The sequence below is a fragment of the Camellia sinensis genome, chromosome 10, assembly GCF_055761805.1.
Source record: "Camellia sinensis isolate YWXY chromosome 10, ASM5576180v1, whole genome shotgun sequence".
Taxonomy (NCBI): domain Eukaryota; kingdom Viridiplantae; phylum Streptophyta; class Magnoliopsida; order Ericales; family Theaceae; genus Camellia; species Camellia sinensis.
Genome location: NC_138970.1, coordinates 28,649,974 through 28,677,708, shown reverse-complemented (window position 1 = coordinate 28,677,708; position 27,735 = coordinate 28,649,974). Strand labels below are relative to the sequence as shown.

At 31.4% G+C, this 27,735-nt stretch overlaps 1 protein-coding gene across 1 annotated transcript; it reads right to left on the bottom strand.

Annotated features, from left to right (window-relative positions):
• Window positions 1-1,593: 1,593 nt before the first annotated feature.
• Window positions 1,594-7,009, bottom strand: LOC114281651 (F-box/LRR-repeat protein 3). Its single transcript, XM_082891203.1, has 8 exons — window positions 6,159-7,009; window positions 4,583-4,708; window positions 4,265-4,369; window positions 3,765-4,158; window positions 3,571-3,700; window positions 2,783-3,077; window positions 2,441-2,692; window positions 1,594-2,270 (listed from the first exon to the last, which is right to left on the bottom strand). The coding sequence occupies exons 1-8, from the start codon at window positions 6,816-6,818 to the stop codon at window positions 2,211-2,213; spliced, it is 2,022 nt and encodes a 673-aa protein (XP_082747329.1). The 5' UTR covers window positions 6,819-7,009; the 3' UTR covers window positions 1,594-2,210.
• Window positions 7,010-27,735: the final 20,726 nt, after the last annotated feature.

The window sequence follows — 27,735 nt, the reverse complement described above, 5'->3', positions numbered from 1 at the left end:
GTATTTACTCTGCCATGTTGTTTCTGATTTGCTTAATTGTGGAGTTCTTGTGTTATGTTATGTTGTGTATTTTAACCCAGATTGTGACTTAATTTATATGATTAGTCATGTATGGATAACCTTTTTATATCTTTAAATCTTATCTCTCAAAACATGCCATAAAAAAGCTTCAAATTTTCCGGACTCTAGGTAGTTGCAAAGTACCCTTTTTTTGTTCAAATTCTCCATGTACTAATAATACCGTGAACTTTATGATACTAGGGGTATCAATGATATTCGCACTGGGTATTCCATTTACTCCAACTATCTGCATGTGCCTTTTCATTATTATGATTCTTATTATTTGTTTGATAAAGACAATATATTTGCTTTATTATATCATCTCTTTTAATCACATTTGGGATGGCCAGATTTCAGATATAATTTTTATGTTTTTTTTGTATTTGATGCTATAGTAGTTAAATTTTATTTTTGTATTTGATTGAGATGTTTAATTATCCATGTGGGATTTGATGACTAACAAAAAAAAAATGTTATATTTGATGCTATAACAGTTAAATTTTTATGTTTTTTTGTAATTAACATTAACACATAATTATATTGTCATTAATTATTTTTATTTTTATTTTTCAGATATTTCCCATATAGGAGTGTGCTTCTTGTGAAATGCATGCCTGTGGAGAATGTGGCTAACTTTTGTTTTTGTTATCTACGAAAAATGATGAGAAAAACATTTAATTTAGGTTTATGTTATTTTGAATTATGAACAAAATCATGTATTTAAACACTATATATGTATTATGGAACATTATGTAGTGAGATAATTTTATTGATGTGTAATTATGAATGGAAGAATATTTTATTATGGAGAAATTGTTATTTTTATACAGGAATTTTTATATTATTATCGAGAAATTTTAATATTTTTAATAATTTTATTACAGGATTTTTTTTTCTTTTTTGCGACGGTACTACACTGTCGCAAAAAATAGAAAATTTTTACATTTTTATTGATTTTGTTACAGGTTTTACCTTTTGCGATGGCACTAAAATGTCGCAAAAAATAGAAATTTTATTATTTAAAATAGAAATTTTATTATTTTTTAATACTTTTTGCGACGGTACGGTGCCGTCGCAAAAACAGTGTTCTTGCCGTTGCAAAAAAAAAAGACTATTAGCGACGGCATTTTTTGCCGTCTCAAATAACATTTTTAGCGACGGTAAAATAGTGCCGTCGCAAAAAGTCAAGAAATTTCAAACATTATTAGCGACTGCAAAGTGCCGTCGCAAAACATTAGCAACGGCAAGTGCCGTCGCAAAAACTCTTTTGCAATGCCCCCAGTTGCGACCCCCCTCTTGCAGTTGCAAAAAGTTTTTTGCGACGGCATTTTACCGTCGCAAAAAGTTGAAATTTTAGTAGTGATAGGAGGAGTAAGCATGGTTCGGATTGGACCGGATTGAGGTAAAATCCGGACCAATTCGTTTAAATCATGGAACCAATTCGAACCAATCCATTTAAACACAGATTGGATCGGTTTAGGACCACAAATTCACATAATTAAATAACAAAAAAATATATATATAACACTTTAATTTCATAAAAACATAAACATAGCGCTATATTAGTTCCACACTAGTAACATGTTTTTCTATAATAACGACATAATGTTCTAGAATTTAAACAATCATAAGAAAACTGGTTTCACCATAAGTATTTAGATCATTACAAATTAAAACTAAAAACTAAAAACTAACAAACAAAAGTAATAAAATAAGATATTATACGGGGTTTAGGTTTGAGTTTAAGTTTTATATAGAATAAGAGAAGATACTATGGGGGAGGATGTATAATAAAAATATAGACTATTTATATACGGTCCGGATCAGTTCCAATCTGGAAACATGGGGTTCAATCCGAAACCAATCCGTGGACTACGGATTTTTAATTCTTCAATCTGGAACCAAACCACAGATTCAAAAAACTAATCTAAATCTATCGGATTGAACCGGACTGGATCAGATTACGAATTTTACGGATTCCTTGCATACAGCTCTTGTTTTGGAGAGCTGCTCAACATTACTTCATCAAGTTTTTTTATAAATATATATATTGAGGGAACAAACCCTAATTTCCAATACAACTCAGCGAATTTTTCAGAGTGGTTGTGCACTGAAGAGGAAGCCTAACCTTCCCAACCTGACCCAAAGCTTCAAAGAAGTCGTATGTCTTCCAACTGTAGTTTCCAGCACCTCGAATCATCCAATTCAGCCTGCCAAATGAGTAGAGATACAATTATCAATCTCAAGACAACAGGCATTGCTCAACCAAAGGGTTTTTATTTTATTTTTCCTTTTCAATTTTGTTGAAAAACAATTACGACAAAAATTAGGGCTTGAATAAAAACCCCCCCCAAAAAAAAAAAATGATAATATGACATACCTGAAACAATTTATCTCTCCATTGAAAAGAACAGCCACGGGCTTCTAAATGTTCGAAAAGAGGTGGTGGTAACAACGATTTAAAGGAGGCCTGGAGCTTCACTTTTGTAAGCCCTCCACATGCCAATAGCGCAGCTGCGAGTCCTTTTGGAGTCAACCCCTTCAAGTGCAAGATAGTCATGCTTTGTAAGCAGCTGATGCTAGCAAGCGACAAAAGCCCCACGTCTGTGACTGAGCTGTACGACAAATTTATCTGTATATAAATGAAAATAGAGTTTAGTATTAGATATCAATGCCTCTTTTCGACCCATGATCTTGTGAGAGGGAGGGAAAGAGAGAGTACTTGTTTGAGGTTTTGGGAAAAGTGAGAAAGTGGAATCATTCCGGCGTCATTAACGGTGTAGCATTTCTTTATGTCTAGCTTGGTGAGTTGCTTACATCCCGTGGCAATAGCTGCTAGGCCGAAAGATGTAATGAGGGGACATCCTCGACTTTCAAGCGCGTTCAACTTCCAACATTTCGACAATGATAACAAGGAACTGTCGCTAATATCTTTACAATAGGCGAGATTAATCATCTCAAGGCCAGGGCAACCACGAGCAATTGCCTGGATGCCGGTGTCCTTTATCCCTTCTGACCTGAACAGAAGAGCCAAATTCAAATAATTATGAGAGGTTGAAAGACGGAAAAAGAAGAAAGTGAAAGAAAGTTGTGCCACTGAGAAAAGGGACAATTTGGAGAGATAATGGAACAAATCAATGATGCGGTTATAATCTGATATGGAACCCTCAAAATTTCAAAATGACATAAAAGGAGATTGATAAATCCACAGCCAAAAACCCTCCCTCAAATAGGTCGGGCCCACAGTGCGAGAGGGGGGACTGAATACAGCCATGATCTCCTAACTAAATAATTCAATTTATAAACAAATTTTGGCAATTTGATCAATTTCCCAATGTTTATAATGTAGTAAAAGATATGTCCAATAATTCTGAATCAATATCAGAATAAAATTTGTTTTCAATTTTGTCTAGAATAGACGATCCAATTGAATTCAAAGAAGTTAGGCCACACTTCCTTAAAATTAACTAAGATATGTAAGCTAAACAATTCAAAGTTCGAGTCTCCAACCTGTACAAATCAAGCTCTATGAGTTTTGAGCAGCACATGCCAATATGTATAAGCCCATCATCAGTTATGTTAAGGCAGATCCCAAGTTTTAAGCTGGAGAGCTTAAAACATCTCGAGATGGACTTCAAACCTGTTTACACAAAATAGCATGAGTAAACCAACAAATACTCACCCGAGCAGACAAAGGGACAAACCTTCATCATCAATTTCATTATCTGTAAGGTCAAGCTCTTCAAGAAAATGGCAACGCTGTCCAATCAAGACAAAAGCTTCTTTTGGTACGAGGGTACATGACTCCATTTTAAGGGATGTGAGCAAGGTACATGAATTTGTAATGTGTGCAATTGAAACATGGGTTATCTTGCGACAACATGTGATGTCGAGCTTCCTCAAGTCTTTGTGTTTTGTCACCAGCGAGGAAAGACCTTTGTCTGTCACTCCCGTGCATTTACTTAAGCTTAACTCCCTCAGTGACACGCACCAATTTCCAATGGCCTTTAGTCCAGAACATGTAACCAGACAACCGTCAAGTTTAATTGATTGCAGTGTGGAAAGCTTTTGCAAGCTATCAGCGAGAGCAAGAGTGACCTGAACCACCATCAAAATGTACAATGAGCCCCAAAATTTAAAAAGAAAAAAAGAAGAATAAAAAAAGGACATTTAGTATTTAAAGGCAATGGAGTTAAAGACTTACAGGCGAGCCATATGCTAATATAAGTTGCCGTAGACATCCAGTACCACTTGTTAGAGAAGACAAGCCCACATGACTAACATTTTGACAACTTGACATATCGAGCGTCTGTTAAGGACAACATAAGCTTATCAATCACTGATCAGACAGTTATTTTTTAAGGAACAGGAATGGTTACTTTATTGTAGGAAATAGAACTTTTCACTTCTTCATGTTTATTTGGAGTGAAATATGATTAGAATGCCATCTTCGTTGCATGTAAGACAGAGGGATATGACAAGAGTACATCATGAGTTCAATTATTTTTCCAATGATACATACCTCTAGTGATTTGCACCCTTGTTTGAGGACTGCAAGGCTGCCATCGTCGATTCCAAAACATCCCTCCAGAACCAAATCTTCAAGATATTGTAGTTTCAAGATCGATGATAAGCATTTCTTTGTGATCTGTACAAGAACAAAACAGGGAAAAAGGATCAAGACACGTTTTTTTAACATACATACAAGTTGTAACACACATACATGAACAAATTATTTCCTCAACGTAAGCAACCACACGGAACCACAGAAATTTAGTCCAAAAAGGACATTTTGATAGATTTGGGAAGAGCTTGGATACTCACCACTGTCCAAAATACGATTGATTTGTGATGTGATATTCCAATTGCATGTGGAATACCACATCTAAGCAGTAGTTAACAGTTGAATCATTTAGTTTACAAAAAAAAAAAAAAAACAGTTGAATCATTTCAATGATTCAACTGTTTTGAGTGTAAATGACTGTAATAGGCACTTGCCATGAAAAGTCTTCATAATAAACATGTTGATACACAATGAATAACCTACTAAGTGAATCAGTCTATACACGTAAAAGAAGAAAGCAGCCATCACAATTATCAAAAAGGAAAATGAAAATACATATATGCATGGATTGTTCACACCACAAGCCAAGGTAATAACATCAGAGCTCTAAAGGTGAGAAACAAATAATACACAAAATGACAAAATATAATAGGATTGATGATGAAGTACATAGTGAAAATATCACACATGTCAGGGCAACAATGATGCAGTTCCAACATATTTTGTTATTTATATCGAAAAACCTGTTTATGATCATGCATCCTCTTCACAGTTTATTACAACACAACAGAGGGAATAGCACGATATAGCTAATCAAATAAATACAATAAACATTCATCTTTCTTTTCTTTTAGACTAAACAAAATATTTATCTTTATAAATAAATAAAAAAACATTGAGATGCGAATAAAATGTTTTTCAATCACAAGATTCCTTTTTCTTTACAAGAGAAAAAGATGAAGCCATGCTTGAATCCATATCTACGTTGAAAGACATGTCAACGTGTAAACTTGTAAATTCTATTTTTAAAATTTTAGACAGCTACGCGCTCTACTGTGTGTGTAGGCGCGTTGCATATTTGCAAGTGTTTGACACGTGTCCGACATGAATACAACCTTCTCTGTAAACTAAACATGGTTCCATTAAAAAGATTTGATTCCTAATGCAAGCATTCATCATAGAATATCTTCACACATCAGTGAAATATACAAACACCCTTGCTCAATCAGTTAACCAGTAAATACCCAAATAAAAACTACACAATTTCAAACATGAAACACAGTTATCAATCATCAAGAAGCAAACTGACAAAGATCTCAAGCAACCATAATCCATACACATACCCACCATAAAACATGGAATGAATTGAATTAGAACCATAACTTGATAAAGATCAATGAAATAGTCAAATAATTAACTGCTCTAGAAAGAAAGTTATGATTATGACATGAAAATGATAAATCTAAACTAAAGATAAAGACATAACAATCAAAAACCATAGATAGATCTTCAAGAAAGAGTAAAATTGAATTACCGGCAAGTAAGAGAGATCCAAACTCCGAATCTCTTTGCACTTAACAGCAATCAAACCCACACCCAAATCACCAACACCCAAACACCATTTCAGATTAATCAACCTCAATTTTCTACACCCAACAGCAATACAACCAATCCCAATATCCGTAATCGATTTACACCTCCCCAACCACAATTTCTCCAAATTCTTAGCCTCGGCGATCGCTGCCGCCGCCGAATCCCTCAACTCCGTCGCGTTCGAAAGATCAATCTCGATCAAATTCGAACAATTCGTCACCAAATTCGACAAACCCAGATGGGAAAAGAACTTGGATCTCGAAAGATCGATCGACCTCAAGGTTTCGTTACAAGCAGTGGATATAATCGAGAGCGAGGTGTCTGTGATTCGAGGGCAGAGAGAGAGATTGAGACGGGTCACATTCGGGTACCGATTGAGAACCTTGGTCAAGTGTTCGGAGCGAAGGGGTCTCAGGATTTTGCGATGGCGAGACTCGATTGCGTAGAACGATTTACAGACTAGAGAGAATGACTTGTTGTCAATTGGGTTTTCATCGAGGCCATCAAGGATTGCGAAAACGATTTCTTCAGAGAGATAATCAAAGTGGTTGTTGTTGTTGTTGTTGAATACAGATTCATTGGTTGATTTTTGCTTCTTCATTGTGAGTTTCGTGATTCTGAGAAATGGGTTTTGAAGAAAGAGTTTGGATTGGGATTTTAGATCGAAAATTGGAGATGGGTTTGTGATGATTTTGGGAATTTTTTTGTGGGTTTTATGAGAGAGACAGGTTGGAGAATTTAGAAGTAACCGTTAACAGAAGACACTGCCTTGGGTTGAGCAACTGAGAGAACAGAGTGGGGAAGAAGACAACTGAAATTACAATAATACCCTTTTTGGATTTTCCCAAATGTTTTGTACGGTGGTCTACTTCTTGACAAAATGACATAATTACCCCCTTTGAATAAAGTTTGTAGAATAGTCCACAAAAAAGGGGGTTAATCTCTCCTCTTATTTTTATTTTTTTTTTAGCAAAATCTCTCCTCTTATTTAAAATATATATAAATGACAGAAAATAAAATAAAGCTTTATAAATTACAATACAAGTAAGAAGGTCAAAAATGAAAATCCCCTTTTACAAAAGTAAGACCGAAGCTGCTAAGTAAATCCATCTCTTTTTTTCTTTTTCTTTTTCTATAGAAATTATTAATACATATTATTTTTTGACAAATATCTCTAATTTTAAAGAGATTTAAAAAGTTAATTTTAAGAAAATAATAGTAATTTTCACTATTTTTCCCCCATTTTCTCATAGTAAGCGATCTAACTAGGTTGGTGTTTGGGAAGTGGGTTTTTTTATAGGTTTTTTTAGTTGTAGGATTTTATTGGAGAAATTTTTTTTTGTGTTTGGAAAGATAGTTAGATTTTTTTGTGGTTGGATGTGATAAAGTGAAATGATTATGAGATTTTTTTTGGTTTGATTATGAGGTTTAATATATAGTAGTTAGTAATTTACACAATACTCATCGTAAAATTGAGCTAGAGTTAGATTTTGACTCATATCATGTATTTTAAATAGAACTAATTTAACACATCAAATTTGTGTTAAATTAGTTATCAAATTTAACACATCAAATTTGTTATCAAATTCAAATTTGATGAAAAATACCTAAAATGTGAGCTCAAATTGATATCAAATAGAGAAAAAATAACTTTTTTCATCAAATTAATAAAGTTTTATCCTATCATTAAATTTGCAAATGGTCATTGAGTCGAACGTCTCCCCGAACATTCTTCCGGACAACTAGTTGGACAACCATCCATATTTAATAAAATCAGTACATCATATCAGATCAAATTTTTCATTAAAATTTTATTTAATTTTTATGAAAAGTTTGATAAAGTGTCCGAGATGCTCTAAGAAAGCTTAAAAAGATAGTATATTATTTTTTACTTATTTATATGTAGAATGTATAAATTTTATTTTTATTTTTTAAACTTCTTAACATGTATCCTAAGGTTACATGTTAACGAAATCTATTTAATTTGAAGCACGTTTATTTTTCCAGAGAAAATACATAAGTTTATCAGTTATCTACCAAAGTAGATAATTGACCAAGACAATCTAATCTTTCTTTTTTAATGATGAAAAATTTGTGTTGACAATCAAATTTGTAGAAGCATTGAAAAAGAAAAGTCCAGTTTTTGAATATGAAGTCGGGTGGGGGGTATTTTAGTCTTTTGATAGAGCCGTACGGGAAAGGACAGAAAGGGAGGAAGGTAAATAGAGTGAGTTGACGGGGATAGTATTGGAAATGTAAAGTCGTTATCAGAGAGATAGGCTGATATGCTAACCAGCTCCACTTGGTGGAGAAAATATGTGAGGAAGGACACATTCGAGTGCGGACGGTACGAACACATCGTTGTACTAAACAAAAAAAAATCAAAAATCAAAAATTAAAAAAACAAAAACCAAATTTTATTCCATGCCTAGTTACCATATTATCATTCAGGAATATGTTATTTTTAGTAAATTTTTTAATTTTTGATAAGAAATATGTAAAAAAATAGAGAAAATAATATGATAATTTATAATAATTTTTTTGACTAAAATATATAATTGACAAACGGAGCCGGCTTATGAATACGCTGTTTTAGTAATAGTTAAACTTTTTAATTAAAATATAAACTAAACAATAATATTTTTAGAATATTTTTTTGACATTATATGAAAAAAAAAAGTGTAGCAAATAAAGAAAAAATAGAATTTTTAACTTTTTTGTATAGTTAGTTACTTTTTTATTTTTTTATTAACTTTTAAGTTAAAATTTAAAGTTGCCAAATGAGACCTAAATATTAATTAAATAAATTATAAATACACTTACTAAAATTTACTTAAAATATAGATTGTTGTCTATAGCTTTAAGAATTAAAAATTTCCTCTCGTCATAACTTTTTATTTAACATAATTAAAAAGTAAAAAAAAATAAAATTTCTATCTATTCTTTTATATAACAATAAAATTACTTGAATTGTTAATTGAAATATGTTTATGATATCATTAAAAACAACTAATTAACTTAATAATTCATTAATAACCGAGATCGTTTGTTATGTACTTAGAAACTTGAAAAGACGAAATGTAATTTTTAAAATTACATGGAGTAATTTATATTTTAAATAAAATTCAGGAGGTATGTTTGTAATTTATTCATATTAATTATTATTTTTATATAATTTTTTTTTTCAATGATAATTTGTTTCACTTGCACTAATTATGATTAATGAAAAATGTTTTAAAAAATGAGTTTTTGTATAAATTTTTACATTGTAATTTTTTATTTTAAGATGTAAATTTGATTGTTAAATTTTTATATTCGAATTTTGTTAATATATAAAAAGAACTGCAGTTTATACGTTTAGAAAATGACGATTGCTGATGCAACAGCACTATGCACACCTACAATCAAATTACAAAACTAACGACATAACATGTGTTGTGTAAAGAGTTTTTGTGGTTGATTTTGCTCTAACATTTCTGTTACTATGTGCGGTTTTAGAAACCAAAATAGAAAATCACGTTTTTTTATCTTTGGTCTAAAAATGTAAGTGGTAAAAACGTAATAAAATTAGTTTGAGAAGTTATAAAAATGTAAGTGTGAAATCACAAATTGGGACCTATAGCAAAAAAATAAAAAATAATTTCTTATGTTGGGTAAGAATATTTTGGTCATTTTAATTTGATTTGACACCATAAACAAATATTAAACAAAAAAAAGTTAAAAGTCAGCTTTTTACCAACTTCTCAAATCACTTTCCAAAAAGCTAAAAAAATTGGTAAAAAATCAAAAATCAACTTTTTACCAACTTTTCAAAACACCCCAATATGAACTTTTTATTTTGGCTGAGACAACAATGTGATATTTATTTAATTTATCAAATGTAAATGATTCTAAATGATACGATATTAATACTAGATGTTACTTAATAAAATATTTAACAAATTAAAATTTGACACTGGTCAAATATATTTTTAGAAGTGATAAATTAAGTATCTAGACTATTTTTCATAGATGAAATACAATTTAATAACAGGTCATTTTGCTTACTTTAGCTTCGCTTGGCGTTAGTCACGGTAGTTAATTTTTTTGTGTTGAAACTTTTTTAACTTGAATTTTTTAGTCTTGTTTGATTTTTATTTTTAGAATTTTTTAACTTTTGTGAAAGAAAAATATAATGATTATAATTTAGATATAATATTTTATCTTATTGACTTATATAACTTATTTTGTATTTTTATATTTTTTTAATCTCAAAATAAAAACCAAACGAGTACTTTTTCTTTTTATTTTTTTCAAAAAAATATTCAATGTTATCTTTACTGTGTAATATGAATGCATTAAAAGTATATGATAAATCGCACACTCTTTCGTACAAGACTTTAGGCGAGCACTTAAATTGTCAAACATAAACATAGAATAACATTTTAAAAAATTGAAAAAAAAAATGTAACAATAATAAAAAATTCATATTTAGTAATGATAAATTTTAATTGGGATAGAGACTCCCACATATATATGACCTTTATAATCCTTACTCTCATCTCAATCACTCATTATACAGCGTATACATCCCAATCACTCATTATGTAGGATCTACACATACATAAGTAGACCTTACATACATGTCAAAAATTAAGATCAAATTAAGAGTTATGAAATCTCCAGAAAAAAAAGGATCCCAAATATTTCTTTGATAAATTAGGGTATAGCTGCGCCTAAAAAAATTAATAATATTTTAATATTAAAATATAAATAAAAGAGGGGAAAGATGTCCTCTGGTGAGGGAGGTGTTGCCGTACTTATTATGATTGACCTTTGAATGCAGTACCAACCTTCCCTGGGAAAAAATAAAACTAACAGAAGATTCTAAAATAAAATTAATAGATTATATATTAGTAACTTAATAGATTATAATGTATGACTTTAATTAAAAGTTATTAATTTATTTAATGTAGTTATTGAATTATAAATTAAGTTACTGAGTAGTCTTTGATAAATAAGTTTAGAATAATTTTTTAATGTATAAGTATCCCTTTCATCCCTGTTAGTTGTAAATTAAATTTACTTTTATTTTTTTATTATTAATTACCAGATTAGGAGATCATTTCAACATCATATTAATATAATAAAATAATTTTTAGATAATAGAAATGATATAAATATTAAACAAGCATGGACTACAATTTGATGATTACTTTTTTGACCTATACTCACAGTTTCTTTCAAGTCCAGCAAAAAGAGAGAGAGACAGAGAGAGTGAGAGAGATCAGTAGAAGAGAGAAAGGGCAGGGGCATTTAAGTAAAGTAGAAGACTCACCGCATAAGCGGTGAATCAGAAGTGGCTAGTCGAATGATTCTGAAAATCAAATTTTTGTACAAAAAAAAGCTGTTATAAGTTGAAGTTGTTTTGAATAATCTGTAACGAACAGTCTACTCTAACTTTTTAAAAGCTAAAATTTATAATTTGGGTGAAATAATCTCCACCAAACACCTCTTATATTATCTTAAAATAGGAATCAGCAACCATTAATATATATATATATCATAATACCCCAAATGTATCAATTCAATATGGACATGTAGTTATTCAAGTGTTTCAAATTGTGTTGCTTCGTATGTGCATTGATTGCATTTGTTTGTGAGATAAAATATGTTGAATTGGATAAATAATTCTTGATATATTTGGGGTGGTGGTGACCATTATTTATTTTTTATTGCTTCTTTTTTTTTTTACTGTGCAAAAGTAATCATGATTGTGGTCGCCATGTTTAAGAAATATTATTGATGATTTTTATTTTAAAATATTTCCAATGAATTAATAATAAATCTCCCAAACAAAGTATAAGGTATTTTTTTTTTTTTTTTAGAAATTATAATTCAATATAAGTTTGAAAAAAACAAAAACTTTAGATCAACGACAAACTTTACAAACTTTAATAACTAAAGTCTTAAACATTCTCTGTAAGGTTTATCACTGATCTATAAGATTTATCACTGATGTATAAGGTTTTATCTCTATAAGATATTATTGATGTGTATTTTTTTTTGTTTTCTGAGAGAGAGGGGGCGATGGCTTGTCAAAAAGGGAAGAAGTTTTGGTGAGGGAGATGGCCACTCATGCAGGCTCTAATTGTAATAACTTCCCGGCGTTCATTCCGTGTGAAATGTACATTTTTGTTTTTATTTTTTATTGAGCGTGAAATGTACTTCTTTATCTACATTATACATAATAGGCCTGTTTGGTAGGACTTATAAGCTGATTATTTCGGCATTTAATTTAATTTAAGTTAAAATATTGTGTTTGGTGCAGCTTAAGTTAACCAGTTTATAGCTTAAATCAAACTATTTATCAACTTATCTCAAAAGCTGGTCAGGGAGTGCTTAAATTTTTGACTTAAGCGTGTAGCTGGTGTGGAGGGGCTAAAATTACTTAAATGCCCTCATCAATACTCAAATATTAATATTAATATTAATTAAAAATAAAAAATTGTATATATCTAAAGAAAAAGAAAAAAATCAATATTAATTGAAAAATTAATTGGTATTAATTATTAATAAATTCATATTGTATATTTTTATATTAATTAAAAATAAAAAATTGTATATTTCTGAAGAAAAAGAAAAAAATCAATATTAATTGGTATTAATTATTAATAAATTAATATCGTATACTTTTGTAATGAATTAATTATTAATTGATACTAATTAATAACAATTGTTGATTATTAATATTAATTGATACTAATAAAAATTAAATATTAATATTAATTTATAATAATTAATAATTTTAGTATTAATTGAGACTAATTAAGTCATTAATTGATACTAATTAATAATTTTAGTATTAATTGATACTAATTAAGTAATTAATTAATAATAATTAATTTATAATGGAAAATAATTGTGACAATAATGCTTCCATTCATTTTTATCAAATGTATCAATTTTTATATTAATTGATACTAATTAATACTAATTATATTAACTTTTATTAATGAAATTTAAAACTGAAAAAATGACAAAATAAACATTTTTATATCATATAAGAGTAGAAAGGATAATTATACAGTAAAAACCTCTTTTACAGCTTATTAACCAAATACTACTCTGCTGCTTAAATCCATAATCCTACAGCTGCATCAAACAGATTAACAGCTTATGTTCACAGCTATAAACCATAATCTGTTTAAATTATAATCTATAATCACTTTTTCACAATTCTACCAAACGGGACAATATTAATAGTAGGACCAACCTTTTCTATCAATTGACAACAATACCCTTGGGTCTAATCTTAATTTGGATTAGTTTAGTGAATCCTTTTTGGACATTGTAACATTTTACCACGTAGCTGACAAGAATAGGCATCCAATGAAATATTCCGTATGATTTTATTGTTTTTGGTTTTGACTTTGTACAATTTAATCGCATTTGCCAACTTTTTCAGTTAAAATTCAGTGGGTCACCAAGTTATTAATTTATGAGTTTGGCATATAATTTAAAAAGTTATTTATTTTTTTTGTTCTTCAGTGATAATTAAAAAAAAAAAATTACGTCAAAATTTTTTATTTTTTCAAGTCGATGCTGTGTAGATGAAATCTAAAAAAAAATTAAAAAAAATAAATACATAAAGCCATCTCCAATCATTTGTCAAATGTTTTATCAAATTTAAATTTGATATAATCCTAAATAAAACGGTGCTCCAATAATTTCATCAAACTGATATTAAATGAAGGGAGAGTTATATTTTTCATCAAATCAAGTGAGCTTTTATCATTTTATCAAATTTTGTAGGTGGCTGTTGGTAAGTGACCAGCCCTATCAGGTTTTGGGATATATGAGGAATTTTGTAAAAATATTTCATAAAATTTACTCTACGCCTTTGCAGGACGATCAGTCGAACGACCGGCCAATTTGATGAAAATGTACTCTTTACCATTGGAGTGTATCATATCAAATCAAACTTTTCATCAAATTTTTACTCAAATTTGATGAAAATTTTGATAAAGGATTGGAGATGCTATAATAACTATATTTACTTTTTTTCTTGTCCTTTTTGTACCTTTTTTTTTTCTTTCAAATTTTCCTTTTTTTTTTAATTTTTACTTTTTCATTTCATTTAATCGAGTAGAACTTATAAGTGTGAAGTAATTTGAGTTTTTTTAACAAAAAGAAATAACTAGAGAAAAAAATTCAACAAACAAGTCACTAAATAAGTCAACCTCAAACACCCAATTAATTATATTGTGGAGTAGTGCTATATAAATGAAAGATTTATACAAAATTTTGATTTACAAAATTGTGAAAATTGTGGGTCTTACCATTTGAAAAATAAAATCTCATTTTCATAGAATAAATCTGAATGATAAACTCCATTACATGATAAAATTCTTACAATCATGCTACAAAGCCCGAAAGCCCCCGGCTCGAATTTGAGAAGAAAGAAGGAGGAAGAAGAAGAAGAAGAAGAGAAGGAGGAAGAAGAAGAAGAAGGAGAAGCAGAACTGGAGGGGCCATCAAAATCGGGCTGGAGGTGGAGGTGGAGGCGGAGGCGGGCGGAGGCAAAGGCGGAGGTGGGGCTATGATGTGACGATTGGCCGACGAGCTGCGACGAGCGACGAGCTGCGACGATCGGCCGACGAGCTGGGACGACTCTCTCTCACCTCTCGCCTCTGTTTCTCTCTCTCGCCTCTGTTTCTCTTCTCCTGTGTTCAAGAAGAAGAAGAAGAAGAAGAAGAAGAAGAAAAGAAAGAAAAGGAAGAAAAAGAAGAAAAAGAAGAAAAAAATTGAAACCCAAAACGACGTCGTTTTGGGTTTCAAGCCGAATTCGAGCCACTGATTTCGGGCCCTCAAACATTTCTCAAATTCTTACTTAGCACTTGATAAATTTGAAAACACAAATAGGTAGCGAGGCGGATTACAATTCTAGAGAACTGCCATTCAATTGGGGCAATGAAGTTTGGATTATATTGTTTGGCAAAATATTTCTAAAAATAAATTTTGAATTTTTTTTCGAAAGCAACCTACACTTTAAAAATATCAAAAAATTAAATTCTAATTTTTAAAAACTATTTTCATATAAAATAAAAATAATATGAAAAATATGAGTGTTTTTGAATATTTCATTCAAAACAAAAATAGAATTGACAAGCCCTAAAAAAATTGTGGGTTCAAAGCTACCTTCTAGAGAGGTTAGTTGTGTCCCACAATAATAATAATAATAATAATAAAATTCACATCCGCTGTGACTATAATCTCATGTTACATGTGATCTTAGAATAATCATAATTTATAACAGGGAAAATTAGTCTAAGGTCCCTCTCCCATTTTTAATAATGGAAGAGATTCACGATGTTATTTTATGATGTTTAAGGTCCTTCAACACTAAACCCATATATCACAGACAAATTTTAGAAGAAACGAAAGGGCTTCAAAACTATCTTCAAAAAGTTTGGTCTCTCTCTTCTCACTCTCTGCTCTCTCTCTCTCTCTCTCTCTCTCTCTCTCTCTCCCCTACATCAATGGCAGCTGGGTTGGTATCCAACGGCCAGTCAATCGATCGGTCATCTGTTGATCAATCATTGATGAAATTACAACACACTCATTGAATCACTTCATATCAAAAAAAAAATTTTGGTCAAACTTCTACTCAAATTTACGATTGGAAATGCCTTGGGCCTCACTCTCCTTTGTCTCGTCCTCACAGTGGTCGTGATTCGGAGCAATCTTGGCGCCGGAAAGTTCAGAACTCCACAAGAGGACTTCAATGAGATCCGAGACCGAGATTTGAGTCATCAAAAAAAAAAAAAAAAGAGATCCGAGACCACTTTTACTCTAGCCGGCGCACCGAGCCACACCGCGTTCTTGAAGAAGCCTCTCCTCCTCCCTACTCCTCCATCAACCACTCCTCCACCGGCTCTTCCCCCAACAAGTGCAACCTCTTCTTTTCCAACTTTCTCTGGATTTCTAGCAAGAGCAAAGGTTGCTCGAAGAAAGGGTTGCTACGAGTCTGAAGTAATGAGTTTATATATCGATTCGTGTGTGAAACACACACCACACATATTTTTAACTATACAATACAGTGTAGGAGGTTTGTTTGTATGTATGTATGTATGATCAACAATCTTGACAGTTGTTTAAGTCTACTTGAATTGAAGTGCTAATAATGTCTAAAATTTAAGTTTTCTTGTCCATTCCCAGGACGGTGTGCTCACTGAATTTCTCTCGAGCAGAATTTCTCTGGAGAGAAATTTCGAAATCCAGAGAAAATTGGTTAAAACACAGAGAATCCAGAATTTCTCTGGAGAGAAATTCTTTGGTTTGAATTTTCTCTGGCGGAAACGCTGTAAATTCAAACAAGTGAAGAAATTAATTTGGGAAGCAATGCACATGGCAATCTTGTGGATTTTATGGAAAACAAGGAATGAGCTGGTTTTGTTAAAGTAAGTATCTGGTGTGGTGCGAGGTGAAGAAATTAGTTAGAAGTTCTTATGTTTGCATTTTGGATAAAATTGAAGGCACTGATGTTAACATTTAAGAATGGCTACTTAGTTATGGATTTCTATGCATTCACTTTGTCATGTCTGATTACAAGATCGATCACCTTCTACATTGTTGATGTGTGTTCATTCAAAGTGCAAATGAAGGCAAATGGTGTGTCATTTTGAGGGCTGTTGATATTGTGATTTTTTTTTTATGTTAATCCATAGATCCAAAGAAATTCTTTGGAAGCCCAGAATTTTTCTGAATAGAATTTCTCTGGGCTGAAATTTCTTTGGACTGGAATTTCTCTTGGCTGAAATTTCTTTGGGTTAGAATTTCTCTGGACTGAAATTTCTCTGGTTCAATGTTGAGGAACCTTAGATATTATGAAAATATTAAATGTCCTTTATACTATAAAATTTTAATATCAGGAACCCTTAAAAAAAAATCCCTTTATAAAATTGGGAAATATTATAGGGAAGAAAATATCGTCATTATTTACATGCTTTGATCCCTTTGATTCTTCTCACATTTTTGCTAGGTGAAAAACTTCTGGAGAATTTGTGCATTTAGTACTAATTAAAGGGTAATTTAATTAAAACTTTGTAATGTTGGTCTAGCCCACAATGTTTTGAATTTATTGAATTTTGACTATTTCTGTTCCTTCAATTCATTGGACCAACCAAACTTCAATACGTACATTGCAACTTCCACTAGGTGTTTAACTAGTTTTTTGCATTTGTCTGGAATTTATATTCTGAGAAACTTTGGGTAACCTTTTGTTTGAGACTTTTAAATGACTAAAATTCAAGTGCATGTTCTCCATCTCATATCCTCGTATAATTCCCAATCAAATGCCCCCTAACGTTTCCTCCATTTCGGCAAAAAAATATTCTTTAACATAAAATTTTTTATATAATTTTTTGTTTTGAAAAATATCTTTTGTAGAAAATATTTTATTTTGTATGATTGCATCATTAGAAGTAAAATACTAGTGATTGTATTAGTGGTCATGGGCAGTGGTGGAAAGAGTGAAGGCCTAGGGGGTCATGTGCTCTCCTAAATTTTGAGATTTTTTATTTATATTTTTTTAAAATTTTTTGCAAACATAAAGAAAGTATTTTAAATAAAAAAAATTACAAAAATATTATTAAAGTGAAATGTTAATGACATTTTAAAAATTATGAGAATAATAATGGTGTTTTAATTGAAAATGAAGAGACTATACTATAAGCCATATTATCTATGAAAATTTTTAAATGTAACGATGATGTCATTATTATTAACATGCAAGTGTAAGGAATCTCATTATAAAGATATGAGATTTATTGGATTGTTAGTTATATCTGACATGTGAGATTCACTTTCTATATATTTATGTACTATTAGTTTGTAATATCATATATCAATGATGACATAATATTACCATTATATTGAATTTTTAATCAAATTTTGTATAAATTTTTTTTTATCATTATATAATTTATTTTAAGATTTATATCCGCATATTTTTTTTTGTATTATCCATGATACACTAGTTACAAATAACATTATTTTTTTGATATTTCTCGAAATCCATCGTAAAAACTTGCATGAAATATTTTTGTAAAAATTTTCAATATTGTAATTAATAAGTACCCCCTCTAATTTAACTTTCTGGTTCCGCCACTGGTCATGGATAATAGTAGTTGTAACGACAAGATGGAGGTAGTGGGGTGATGGAGAGATAGTGATAGTGCGATAACATTGATAAATCTTTCGAAAACGTTTTTCACCTTTAAAAGTGAAGAACTTATTTTCCTAAATAAATTTGTTTTTTCAAAAGAATTTTTTTTTCTTAACTTTTTATTTTTCATAAAACGCTAAAAAATACAAAAATATTTAATAAAAAATATTTTTCGCAAAACTAATCCAGGGTGAAGGCATGAATGCATTGGATTCTTTTCTTTGTCGATTGGAAAAGGTGTATGATCTTTGTTGTTAGATATTCACATTTATGTCCTCAAATAAGACTACCTTTAATGGTTTTTTAATTAGTGGGGTAAAACCCTACGAGTGAATAAAACTTGGTACACCAAAATAAAACAAACACACACCCCAATATATTTTAGTGCAAATTTATCTAGACCGGTATACCTTTCTACAACTCAAAAGTGGAATTACTAATTGGGTTTAAACAAGGTTGCAAAATAAAATAGTGTTTAATAACTTATACCTAGGGAGAAACTCAAAAAGAGTCGAGAAATATTTACATTATATAATTAAATCATCAGTATAATTTAAGTATAGATTCACCTAAGCCAACATACTTTCTGAAAAGTATAGTGGAAGTTGCACGATAATCGGACATTTTTTTATATTTAATTTCAAGTTCTTAACTTGTTATTAGGAATGTATTTTCCATTTGTACCAGATTCTCTTGCAAATTAAAGTTGGAATTAGTAAGTTATAAATAGGGATGGCAATTTGAACCTGGGCCGACAAGGACCTAACCTTTCAACCTTGATTTGAGTAATTTTTTCTCAAAAAATATCCCCAACGGGGCGGGAATGGTATTTAAAAATCAATCCCTAATCAATTTCGGCCTGGGGATGAGGATAAGTGTCCTACCCCCATACCCGGCCCGTTCTCGTCCCCATTTGTCTCCGAAGTGAAATTTCTATTTTACCCCTTTATATATATATATATATATATAAACCAAACCCTCATCTCACTTCTCTTTTAGTCTCAAACCACGTCTCTCATCTCTCTCTCTATCCCTCACTCACTCACTTAGATTTCTCTCTCTCATTCTCTCACTTCTTATCATCATCATCATCATTATCCAGATCCACCACCACTAACCTCTAAACAAATCGTGAACCGTGGTCCGTGAAGCCCTCCGTTGCCATCGGTCTAAACAGATCGTGAGCCATGAAACCACCGATCTGAACAAATCGTGAATCGTGAAGCCACCAATCTGAACAGATCGTTGTCCGATATCTTGATCAATGGACTTGTTGGTGCTGATGTAGGAATCAATGCCCAACTCTCTCTCTCTCTCTCTCTCTCTATATATATATATATATATATATATGTTACGTTCACACAAGTTCCATCTTGATTGTATATGTGTGTGTGTGTGTGTGTGTGTGTGTAATGAACAAATCTGTTGTTGTTGATGAACAAATCTTTCTTTCTTTTTTTTAAGTTGTTGATGATTGTTGTTCTTGTGTGTGCGTTGAACAAATATGTTGTCCATATACAGATTAATTTTTTTTTTTTTTCTTTTGTTCTTGTATGTGTGTGTTTGTGTTGAACAGATTTGTCAGGGATTTTTTAGGATAGGGAAAACCCGATCCGCGTTAGGGGCGAGAGCGGGGGAGGTGATGGGTTCCCCGTCGGGAATCAAGGGTAGGGGCGGGGACGAAGATTTTTTTACCTTTGAGGATCGGGGACGGAGAGTGTCATCCCCGACCCCGCACCGACCCGTTGCCATTCCTAGTTATAAAGGGTCAAAGATTAAAAGGCCAAGAAAATTGTGTGCCATAAATACAATCTTTGAAGTAAAAATCAACATGTTTTCTAGAAAACAAATGTGGATGAATATATACTAGTTCTTCCGCTTAACTTTGTGTCATTATGAAAAAGATATAAATAAAAATAAATAATAAAAAAAAAGCTTCTAAAAAGTATTTGCTAAAGGATTAGGTCACAACTTAAAAAAATCATACTCTTTGCAAAAACTTTAATACAAGGAAACTGTTAGAGAGAGAAAAATAACAGGTTGGCTCTAGAATATGACCAAACAGATAGGATTAATACTCAAATGTAATTTCTTATTACTTAGGTACAACCACAATATCAAGTTACAACTTACATGTGATCTCAAAAGAATCATATAGTACTTTAAATTAAATCACTTTTGCAAGTATAACCCCATAGTTAAGTCCTCCCTAATGTAGGAAACACCATCATTAGTTACATGCTAGACCTGTTAATCTCACACTTATTAGTAGAAAAACTTGTTTAGAAATGTGCGTCTAATTTAAATGAGTAGTTTAATTAAGCTTCAGTGTTGTTCTATGTCCACGATGTTGAACAAGCGTATTAAAGCCTCGTTTGGGAACATGTCTTTTTAATAATTTTTTAATTTTTTGGCTATAATATGATATAAAAAAAACTAGTGAGAAGTTGGCTATTTTAATAGGCTATTTTAATTTTTGGCTATTTTAGTAAGTTAAAATTTTTGTGTTTGGGAAGATGGTTAAATTTTTTGCAATTGGATGTGATGTTTGTGAGAAAAAAATGAAATGATTATGGGTTTAATGTAACATTTTGTCTTATTGGCTATTTTAGCCTATTTTGTCTTTTAGTGAATTTTAGCCTAAAAAACCAATTTTTAGCCTTTCCCAAACAAGGCCAGTATGTTTGGAATGACTTTTTGGTTTTTTACGAAAAGATGTGCAAAAAATAGAGAGAAAAGAAAAGTGACTTTTTGACTTTTTGGCTAAAAAGTGATGTTAAACGAGGCCTAATTATATATTTTCTTAAGGTTCAATTGTTGAATTTTATTTTGTATTTGTTTTCTTTGCAAATGACCTTTCTTTTGAAAGTTTCAATTTCAAAATAGCAAAACTTAAACATATTTTGAAATTTATTAATTTTTTAAATTCAATTTGAACTCAGTTCAATAATGATGTATGCACCAAGCTCGTAATATAAAAAAGTCAGGTATAAATAACATACTTTAAAACTCATTAAACTTTTCAAATCAAGTTACCCTTGAAAACTTTCAATAGAGATTGTCCAAGAGACTTACATAGATATGGTCCTGACTTTTGTTAAAAAATGTGTGAACCACTCTCAGCAGCCAACTTTAGTGACCCATTCCTAGTTAGGTGACTTCGCATACCCCATCTCTATCAAGTAACTACCCGTCATGACTCGAACCCATCCCTAAAAGTTTGGGTCATAACCAGCCGGTAATCACTTGATTACCTTCGGCCTCAAACAAACATACAAAGTAATTATAGTAATTGGGCCAAAAGCATAAATATACAACAAAAGAATGAGCCCATTGAGCTATACTAATATGAGCAAAATGTAACACAACCACGTCAGTTACATACCCATGCAAAAAGAATATAAGTATTAAAGGAAATTGTGCACAACGTTTACAAACCCAAGACCACATTAACAAAACAAAGTAAAGTCAACGTATGAAGTGAGTCAAGACAAACCTCCATCACGGAGACATGACTCGATTGGGTCTCAAAAAGGATGCCTCATGAAGCTGACTCTAGGGTTGTGCTCCATGCTGCGGATTGCCTACATGTGCGTTCATAAAGTTGGGTGAGCGAAGCTCAATGAATAACAATATAGTAAAACATTATAAATAGATAGTCATAAGATTCTCACAATACTCAAAATCGTATATACAAACGGCCTTAGGCCCAATCATGCTTCAAAACGACCTCGGGCCCAACATATAACAAAACAACATTGGGCCCAATCATATATCAAAACGGCCTCGGGCCCAATCATCTATCAAAACAGCCTCGGGCCCAATATAGCACATGTCATATAACATTAATGAGGTTTCTCATTTCAAACAAATCACAATGTCGGCACCAATCACCGTTCATGGTCCGAGATACACAATAATGAACATATAAATATAGTATTATTACTCACTGTGCTTGATCAGATGATACTCCTTAACAACTCAGCCTCAACTCAAATCTATGGTTTGCCCCTTGATTCCCTTCAAATCCCTGGCTTTCTCCTCTTCCTCTCTCTCTCTAACTTACCCTTTGAGCTTTCTTCCCATAAAAATGAAGAACAAAGGCTAAACATATATACTTAACTCAAAAATCTTAATTTATTTATTACGAATCATAATTTTTCAAAATCTCACCAAAGGCTCTAAAAATCATGCTAATCATAGCTATAAAGTCGGTTTTTGTTTATCGCGCCTCTACAACCTTCAATTTCAGTTCAAAGTTTCAATTGCAATAGATAATCCTACTAACAATAGATATTTTTCCAAATTCATATACTTCTCATACTCAAACTTGCAAATTCATATCAAACACATAATCACATATATAATTAAGCATAGTACAGGCTGGGTTATCACACTACCTAATTCATACAATTCCATACTCGTATAGGTTGTGCCTAATTTGATACTCGATGTAGTTGTTGTAAACACCCCATTTTGATCGGCCCTAAGACTTGGGTGCTTTCTTTTGATTACCCGATGATGACAATCAGAATGTGTTTCTCACAAAATCCTCAGTAAAAAAAAATAGAATTTCAGTTTTACTTCGTAACCCTGAGCCTATTTTGGTCAAGTATTTGAGCCTCATTGAACACTTAGAGTGAAGTTAGGTCGAACTAGAGCGAAATTGGGCTGAACGGAATGAAACATATTTTTTTCCTCTGGCTGGTCGTTCGGCTGGTCGATCGCCCCAAAACAGTCATTCCAGTTTTGTTGATTCAATTCGTGTAGACATTGTTGGAAAAATAGTTTAATATAGGCATATTTTTTAGCCCAAATTTGAGTGGGCCCCAAATGTCTTTTGGGGTGGGTCCGTAGAGGTGACGTGTTCCTTGCCGCGTGGCAACTCACGCGGTGAAGACGGAACGTCAAAACCATTTATGAGTGAATGAGAAATTGACGTCGTTTTCAGGTTTAATATTAATTTTTTTTTTTAGATAAAATTCATTTGAATTTTTTCAATAAAAATTATTGTGAAAATTTAATTTAATTCTAAATTCAAATTTTGGATTCCTAAGTGATTTCCTAAAATTTGTTTGAATTTAAGGGTCCTTGTACCAACGGTCATAATAGTTTGAAATTAACTATTGCATCTGTTCATTCAAATTGTCCATACCTATTCGGGTCTTTTGTTTTGCCTATATATACAATCAATTTGCAGCAGTCCAGGCTATCCGAAAAAAAAATTTGAGCCTAAAATTTTGTCCTTTTGCTGTCCATTTCTTTTTAGTGCATTATTCTTCATATATAATTTTAGGAATAAATATTCAGAGAGTTAGAACATAGGTTTGGTTCGCCGAACAATTTGTTTTGGAGTGCTACTACAAATTGGTTAAGATCATTGTATCCTGGGAGATAGACGCCACTCAACCGTAAGCATTGTAGCAGGGCGAATCTGTCTTAAGGACAGAGTGTCACACACTCGACTTGGTCTTTTGATTTTAATTCGGTTCGATAAATAAATTCGATATGTTATTTATTTATTTTGTTTGAAATAGTTTCAATTTATTTTATTTACACAGAAAATTGTTCCAACAATCTTAAGACAGATTCGAATTATTCTGTTTACAGAATTTTTCGTTTGTTTCCTTTTCTCTTTCTTCTTTTAAGAAAAATTATTTTCTTTCGATTTTCTGGTTGGAAAAACAAATAGTGATTATATGCTATTTGACAGATAGTAGTAATATACTGTCTATTTTCTTTGACAACTAGTAGTACGATACTGGTGTCATTAACAATTCGGAATAAATTTTTGTGGAATTTTTCAAAAATTAATTTTGGGTTTTAGAAATTATTTTCTGAGTTTTCATTACTTAAAATTCTGTTTTAATATTTTAATTATTGAAGTGCTACAGAAATTAATTTTCTGTGTGGAATTAATTTGGTTGAATAAAATTTTATTTTATTTCCAAATTAATTGAAAAATAAAAGCTATATTCTTATTTCTTTTATTTTACAGAATTTAATTTCCTGTGTGGAATTAATTTGGTTGAATAAAATTTTATTTTATTTCCAAATTAATTGAAAAATAAAAGTTATATTCTTATTTCTTTTATTTTACAGAATTTAATTTCTTGTCTGAAATTAATTTGATTAAATAAAATTTTATTTTATTTCCAAATTAATTGAATAATAAAAGTTATATTCTTATTTCTTTTATTTTGCAGAATTTAATTTTTCTGTGTGGAATTATTTTGGTTAAATAAAATTTTATTTTATTTCCAAATAAATTGAAAAATAAAAGGTATATTTTTTATTTCTTTTATTTTACAGAATTTAATTTTCTGTGTGGAATTAATTTGTTTAAATAAAATTTTATTTTATTTTGAAATTAATTGGAAATAAAAGTTATATTCTTGTTTCTTTTATTTTATACAGAATTTAATTCTGTGAATTTGGTTTAATTTTCTGTGTAGTGTAAATTCTAATTATAATTTTGTTTTATAAATTAGAATTGATGGATACTGAAACAAATGCCCAAACAAGTACTACTGTGGTGGCTGCAATTGCACCAACCCCCTCTCCTGTGGTGACAGTACTTATAAATCATGGAGAGAAGCCAGAGAAGTTTTCAGGAACTGACTTTAAAGGATGGCAACAGAAAATGTTGTTCTATCTTACAACTCTGAACCTGGCTTGTTTCCTCCGTGAAGATGCTCCTATCCTAAAAGAAGATGAAACCGACTGGCAAGTGGTTGCTGCGGTTGATGCTTGGAAACATGCCAATTTTCTTTGCCGGAATTACATCTTGAACGGACTTGACAACACATTATACAATGTCTACAGTCCAATCAAGACAGCAAAGGAACTTTAGGAATCATTGGAGAAAAAGTACAAACGGAAGATACTGGCTCAAAGAAATTTGTGGTTGGCAGATTCTTGGATTTTGTAATGGTTGATTCAAAAACTGTGATCAGCCAAGCTCAAGATTTCCAACTCATTCTGCATGACATTCACACAGAAGGCATGTCTCTCAGTGAATCCTTTCAAGTTGCAACCTTAATTGAAAAATTACCAAAAGGCTGGAAGGAATTCAAGAATTACCTCAAACACAAGCACAAAGAAATTTCTATGAACGAGTTAATTGTGCGTTTAAGGATTGAGGAAGACAATCGCAATTCTGAAAAGTGGGCTGGTAAGCATCCTATGGAGTCTAAGGTAAATGTGGTGGAACATGCTTCAAAAACCAAGAAACGAAAGTCTTATGGAGAAAGTTCAACACAAGGCTCTAAAGGGGGAGAAAATAAAAAGTACAAGTTTAATGACAAATGTTACATTTGTGACAAAGAGGGACATCGGGCCAAAGATTGCCGTAGCAAAAGCAAAAGCAAAAAGAGAACAAGCAAGAAACCTATTCAAGCCCATATGAGCGAAGTGAACAATATTTCCAATGGTGTCGATGACATCAATCTTTCTGCAGTTATTTCCGAGGCAAATCTTGTCGGAAATCCTAAAAAATGGTGGGTGGACACTGGTGCTACTCGCCATATTTGTGCCGACAAAAAGATGTTCACATCTTATTCTACAGTGGACAATGGTGAACAACTTTCTATGGGCAACTCCTCAACTTCCAAAGTTGAAGGACAAGGAAAGATTGTTCTCAAGATGATATCAGAAAAGGAACTCACTCTCAACAATGTGCTGCATGTACCGGACATTCGCAAGAATCTTGTTTCCGAATCTCTGTTGAGTAAGAATGGGTTTAAGCTAATATTTGAGAGTGATAAATTTGTACTTACTAAGAATGAGATGTATGTAGGAAAAGGTTACATGTCAGATGGCCTTTTCAAGTTAAATGTAATGACCGTTGTACCCTCAGTTATTAATAATAATACATCTTCTTCTTACTTGCTTGAGTCTTCAAATCTATGGCATGGTAGATTAGGACATGTTAATTATGGATCTTTGCGTAGATTAATTAATATGAATGTTTACCTAAATTTGATATTGATTCAAATCATAAATGTGAAATTTGTGTTGAGGCAAAATTATCTAAAACTCCTTTTCATTCAATTGAAAGAAGTACGAAACCACTTGAATTAATTTATAGTGACATTTGTGATTTTAAATCAATTCAAACTAGAGGTAGGAAAAAATATTTTATCACTTTTATAGATGACTATATTAGATATAGTTATGTTTATTTAATTCGAACCAAGGATGAAACTTTGGAAACTTTCATTCAATATAAAAATGAAGTTGAAAATCAACTTGGTGAGAAAATCAAGAAACTTAGAAGTGATAGAAGTGGTGAATATGAATCACCTTTTGGTGAGTTTTGTAAAGAACATGGAATAATTCATCAAACCACCGCTCCTTACTCACCTCAGTAAAATGGAATTGCTGAAAGGAAAAATAGGACTTTAAAAGAAATGATGAGTGCCATGTTAATCAGTTCTGGATTACCTCAGAACTTGTGGGGGGAAGCAATACTTTTTGCTAATTATATACTTAAATAAAGTACCCCGAAGAAAATAAATCAAATACCTTATGAATTGTGGCATCGAAGAATACCATCCTACAAATACTTAAAAGTGTGGGGGTGTTTGGCTAAAGTGGCTATTCCTAGTCCTAAAAAGACTAAGATAGGTCTTAAGACCATTGATTGCATTTTCATTGGCTATGCTAAGAATAGTAGTGCATATCGGTTTTTGATTTATAAATCAGAACATACCGAAATGCATGTAAATACTATTATTGAGTCAAGGAATGCATCATTCTTTGAACATGTATTTCCAAATAAGACTGGACAGGAAACTAGTAACAATAAAGATCTCATGATGATATTACTAGTCAGGATCAAGAAAATGATCAAGAACAAGAGTTAGATCAAAATGAGGAAGAGGAACCTAGGCGTAGTAAACGTGCTAGAACCTCAAAATTTTTTGGTCCAGATTTCCTAACATTTTTGTTAGAAAATGAGCCTTTAACTTTTAAAGAGGCTATGTCCAGTCCTGAAGCTCCTTTATGGAAAGAAACTGTCAACAGTGAAGCTGAATCCATCTTGCAAAATCACACTTGGAAATTGGTGGATTTGCCACCAGGTTGTAAACCTCTTGGGTACAAGTGGATTTTCAAAAGAAAATTGAAAGCGGATGGATCAATTGACAAGTACAAAGCAAGACTTGTGGTCAAAGGATTTAGACAAAAAGAAGGTCTTGATTACTTTGACACATACTCACCGGTTTCTAGAACAACATCCATTAGAATGCTAATTGCCATTGCATCTCTATACAATCTAGAAATTCATCAAATGGATGTGAAAACCTCT